The sequence below is a fragment of the Vicia villosa genome, linkage group LG7 (genome assembly GCF_029867415.1).
Source record: "Vicia villosa cultivar HV-30 ecotype Madison, WI linkage group LG7, Vvil1.0, whole genome shotgun sequence".
NCBI classification, from domain to species: Eukaryota; Viridiplantae; Streptophyta; class Magnoliopsida; order Fabales; family Fabaceae; genus Vicia; species Vicia villosa.
The window spans coordinates 95,597,080-95,602,747 of record NC_081186.1 but is presented as its reverse complement, the minus strand read 5'-3'; the positions used below and the strand labels follow the sequence as shown (position 1 = coordinate 95,602,747).

Here is a 5,668-nt window from a genome sequence, read left to right as displayed (position 1 = left end):
TGAAAAAACAATGTAGAACTTACCAATTAGTGTTTGATGATGAGTTTGGAAGAAGACTTGGGAATGCTCTTTGATCTTACACTTGATTTTGGCAGAAAATTTGAAGAGGGGTTGTGTTTTGATTTGAGTTAGAGTAAATGAATGGGGGAGGGGGAGTGTTTTGTTAAATCTGCAGAACGCGCATTATTTCGGAAGTTCATTTCCGAAATGCTGTTTTCGGAAATGCACTTCCGAAATAAGACAATTTTTTCAAAAAAAAGGCGCTTTCGGAGATGCATCTCCGAAAACACCTTTTTCTTTCATTTCGGAAATGAACTTCCGAAGTCAGGGGTAGTTTAGGTTTTTCACCAGAGGTGGGCTAGAGAGTTGGGAGGTTGGCAAAGAAATTTTCATTTTTAATTACATGTCGAGAAAAACTTTTATGTAGAATTTATAATTTATAATTGTATATTTTTTTGTAAATTTGTTTTTGTTAATTCCGAGAAAGGACGAGACCGAATGTTGAAACGCAGCAGAACCATAACCTAATTAGGGTTAGGTTTGAGAAAGAAATTGACCAAAACATGGGTGGCAAGAAAAAACCAGCGAAGAAGATAGAGCTGGAAGAAGAGGAACCTGCAATTGGTTCAACATCTTCAATCGCCGCTATCAGTGACGACGATGAAGAAGCAAACAAGGATCTCAGCCTCGAGATTATCCATAAAGCGCTTCTCAATCGGGCAACAAATCCCCAAAATCCCGCCGCATTCAATGCAGATACATTGATTGCCCCTTCAAAGGTGCATAGTGAGGAGAATAAGCATAAAATTAAGAAGAAGAAAAGGAAGAAGGTTGAATCTGATATTGAAGCTTTAAATGTAAGTGGTTTAGTTGATTAATTGACAGTTTAGTTTGTGTGACTTTTATGCATAAACACTTATTTGATAAGCACTTATTATTCAAAAGTAGTTCAAGGACATCTGGGCCGTGTTTGTGGTTTTTTGAAAATTAATTCTGGTTTCGCTTATGCAGACTGTTAAAGCTGAAGAAAAAGAAAGGGAAGCTGTAGAGACTATCAATGCCGAAGTGGAAACAAGCATTGTTGATAGGAGTGACAATGGTGTTTTGAGTAAGTTGCTCTTGAGCTGTAATATTTGTTCAGAAACTTGATGTTGAAAATGCTAATGCTGACCAGTGATGTTTTGGGTGCATTGACAGGAAACACCACTTCCGAATCGCGTAGTGTAGAGATTAAGACTCAGAAAAAGAAGAAGAAGAAAAGGCATGAATCTGAGATTCAAACTGTAAATGTTAGTTTCTAATAGACTCATTCAATTGAAAATTTGTTGCTCATAAGTTGGATTTCTCCCTTATATTTTCAATGGAAAGTTGTGCGTTCTCATTCTGCAGCATTTTTTTCTATGTTTACCTTTTTATGAAGAACTGTGTTTACTCTCTAACACAAGTACACTAGATGGATGTGGTTGAAACACACTCAAACTGCATTTATTAAAATTTAATGATTTTTAGACAGCTGAAGTTGAAATAATAGCTGTTTATTCAAAAATAGTTTAAGAAGATAGGTGTTGTTATTTTTAACAACGTATTATCTTATGTAGGCTGTTATAGTTGAAGAAGAAAAGAAAGCTGTAGAGACAATTGAAGACCCGGAGAAAGGGAAGCTCGGTGTAGAGACAATCAATGCACCAGAGAAAGTGGAGCATACCAAAGTGGAAACATGCATGGTTGATACGAGTGACAGTGATGTTTTGCGTAAGCTGTTTGTTAGGTGTGCTATTTGTTCACAAACTTTATGTCAAAAATGCTATGCTAACTAGTATTGTTTTGGATGCATTGACAGGAAACACCACTTTCAAATTGCATAGCGAGGAGAGTAAGACTCAAAAGAAGAAGAAAAAGAAAGACCATGAATACGAGATTCAAACTGAAAATGTTAGTTTCTACAAGACTCGTTTGATTGAAAATTAGTCGTATATAAATTGATTTTCACCATCATATTTTCAATGGAAAATTGGGCATTTTCAGTATGCATCATTATTTTTCTATGTTGTCCTTTATATGGGAAAGTGTATTTACTCTCTTCACAATACAAGGATTTAGTGGTTGAAATACACTCCAGCTACATTTTTTGTAATCTAATGATTTTAACACAATTAACGTTGAAACAATGGCTGTTTATCCCAAATTAGTTAAAGAAGGTTTTTTATTGTGTTTTTTGAAACATGTTGTCTTTTATAGGCTGTTATAGTTGAAGAAGAAGAAGAAAAGAAAACTGTAGAGACAATTGAAGACTTAGAGAAAGTGGAGCCCAGTGTAGCCGAACCAGAGGTGGTTGATACGAGCAACAACGTTGTTCTGCGTAAGCTACTTGTGAGTTGAAATATTTGTTCTGAAATATAATGTTGAAAATGCTATTGTGCTGTCTCCAATACTTACACAGGGTATATGTTTCTGTTTTATCATCAGCGTGGTCCCAGGTATTTTGATCCTCCATCAGATAATGTTTGGGGAACATGCTTTAACTGCAGCGAAGAAGGCCATGCTACTTTTAACTGTACAGCTGCGAAGCGCAAGAAACCTTGCTTTATATGTGGCAGTTTGAGTCATAATGTCAAAAAATGCACTATGGTATGTTTGGAGTTGCTTCTCCTACCCTTTTCTTTTTGCCGGAGCAATGTATACTGTTGCTACCGACTATATGCATTAAGTTTGATCGAATTGTGTGTTTGCTCATTTTTATTGGTTGACTGTGTCTATGGTGCAATGTCTATCTGATTTAGTATGTTTGCTCATTTTTATTGATTTGCCGAGTCTATGGTGTAAAGTTTATTTGATTGTGTTGGTGGCTAGGTGGGGTTAGGATCCTCTCTTCATTGTTCTCTCTCCCCATTTTATGCATTACTTAGTTTTATGTGTAATTGACACACATATCTATGACATGTGACATATAGTTAATAAATATTTAACTTTATACACATAAAACTATAGTAATAGAATTTTCCATTTCTTTTAGGAAATGGAGGGGATCCATACCCGGCTATGTGATACCGATCCTGTTGCAATTCATGCACTGGGCTGAGTTGGCTAGAGTTTGTTCCAGTGTTGTCACACCGCGGCACTATAGTGGAATGAATTATCCAACTGTCCATAAATGAAACTTACCCATTTAAGTGGAATGAATTACAACTGTATAATATACTTTGTCATGTTAGCCTGTCACCTCTTAAAAGTGTTTTATAATGGTTTACGGTATATCTAGAATTATAAATTGCTTTTATTTTCCTCAGGCACGATATTGCTCTACCTGCAAGATAGTTGGTCACCGAGCTAAAGATTGTCCAAAGAAGCACTCAGGTGGTTCTTATTCTAAAAGCTTGACAGTATGCTTGAGATGTGGGAATTCTGGACATGATATGCTTTTTTGCAGAAATGATTATCCGGAGGAAGATCTCAAGGTTGTTCTCATCCATCTTGTTTACTTCCTGTACCTTCTATTTTATAGGAAAATGTTCAAAAGGTTTTTGGCGGAGTTCCCTTGGTTATTAATGGGTACATAAGATTGTTTACTTGATTTCCTTTTATTTAACTAGGAAATTTCCTTTTGTTTAATTAGGAAATACAATGCTATGTTTGCAAGGAATTCGGCCACTTGTGCTGTGTCAATACAACAGAGGCTATTCCAAAAGAGTTTTCTTGCTACAGATGTGGTCAAATGGGTCATGTTGGTTGGGTGAGTCTTTCTGTCAGTAGTTAGGTTTGCTTTTCCATTAATTTCATCTTTTTGTTTTTTTAATTTTTGTATTGGACACGTAAATACCTCATTATTTAAATAAAATTGAGTATGCATGAGTATGAAGATCAATTGATGCAGGCATGTTCAAGGTTGAAAAACGAGGCCACTGATGGTGCCACGTCTAGTTCCTGCTATACATGCGGCGAAAAAGGACATTTTGCCAGAGAATGCTCAAGTTCTGTTAAGGTGACTTTCAAGATATGTCTATATGATTGTTGAAATGATTTTGTCTTTTATTCTGTTCTGTTAGTTATTTTCCTCCTTGATCTAGACCATCATTTATGCATGGCTTTTTCTTTCCGAGGGTAGCTTGGGTTGCTTTTTCTTTACTTTCATATTTTCTCGTACTAAAAATAACTCCTATTTTTACAATTGTTGGTCTATGCACTAAACTATTCTTACAATCTTTTATTTAACACAAATAATGCATCAATAAATGCAGACAAGTTCAAGATGGCAACCTGAGACCACCGATCCAGCCACACCTAGTTCATGCTACAGGTGTGGTGAAGAAGGACATTTTGCCCGAGAATGCTCAAGTTCTGTTAAGGTGCTTTTTAGAATGCTAAAAGATTTAGAATGCTTTAATACTTGAAACTTCCCTCAGTTTCTTTTATAGTAACTGAATAAATCAATTCTTGTCTTCTGGGTTCACTTCCACAGGTAGGCAACAGGAAACATCAATTCTCAAGCACAGAAACACCACGATCTCAGAAAGAGAACGACTACATGGGATATACTTCTGAACCTTATACTGAAGAAAGTGACTTTAAAACACCAAAGAAATCAAAGCACAACGGTGGTTGGATGTCAGACCATCCTAGTGAATTCACTCCTTCCAATTCCAAAAGGGATAATTGGAGGTCTCCTGTAACACCATGTACTAATAATAGTACTCCAAATCATTCTTTTAATAGTAGTCATAATCTCGGCTCTAAATCTTTTACAAGAAATCTTCATGGGACCCATAATTCAGAAGGATCGGCTAGGACTTTTCATCATGGACACTCAGCTTCTAGGTTTGGCAACTCAAATAGTAATGGATTTCAGAGAAGTTACAATGGTTGGTAGCTTTTCCAGTAATCTAATCTATAATCTGAATCATTTTTTTTCAGCTACTCATTTTCAAGTTTTTGAACTCAGTTGATGTTTCCATCATATTTATTCTCTGTAACATTGTGTTGTATAATAAGTACTTTAGTTCTTTGAATTTGGGGTGTCACCGTAAAACATCATTTATAGAAATGTTTTTCTCATCATCCTCCCAATTAATGTGAATGGGCTTGTCATTTGATCCTCTAGAACTACAATTTGAGAGGGTCTTTATGCAAAAGATATTCTATTGATTGTGAAATTGAACCTCCACATTACTAAAGTCTTGAGGTGTGTAGAAAGAAATTAGAACCTACCTAATGTAGTACTGTCATACTTATACTTTTTTTTGATTATTTAAACACAAATTAATCTAATACTCCCTCCGTTTTTTATTATAAGTCGTTTTAGACTTTTCATACAGATTAAGAAAAATAATAATTGTTGTATGAAAATAAGAAATTATGAAGATTTTTACAAAATTATCCTTCATTAATGACATGTGGAAGATAAATTTATATAATAGAAAGGAGAGAGAATAATAAATATTTAAGGATATAATAGGAAAAATAAGATTAATTATTCATTGAAAGTGTAAAACGACTTGTATTTAAATACAATTTTTTTTCCAAAACGACTTATAATAAAAAACGAAGGGAATATAGTAAATTAATCTAAAATCCCTTTAGGCATATGATATGTGCGTTTTCCAAAAAAAAAAAATGAAAACATGCACATAACTTTTCCATTCCTTTCATTATTCACCATAACCAAACTCCAGCA

General features: G+C 34.8%; 1 protein-coding gene across 1 annotated transcript; it reads left to right on the top strand.

Moving 5' to 3' along the window:
* The first annotated feature begins 470 nt into the window (after nt 1-470).
* LOC131615989 (uncharacterized) lies at nt 471-5,052 on the top strand. Its single transcript, XM_058887190.1, has 12 exons — nt 471-857; nt 1,012-1,108; nt 1,198-1,289; nt 1,599-1,752; nt 1,841-1,932; nt 2,239-2,370; nt 2,467-2,628; nt 3,288-3,455; nt 3,614-3,730; nt 3,872-3,979; nt 4,236-4,343; nt 4,457-5,052. The coding sequence occupies exons 1-12, from the start codon at nt 564-566 to the stop codon at nt 4,862-4,864; spliced, it is 1,932 nt and encodes a 643-aa protein (XP_058743173.1). The 5' UTR covers nt 471-563; the 3' UTR covers nt 4,865-5,052.
* Nucleotides 5,053-5,668: the final 616 nt, after the last annotated feature.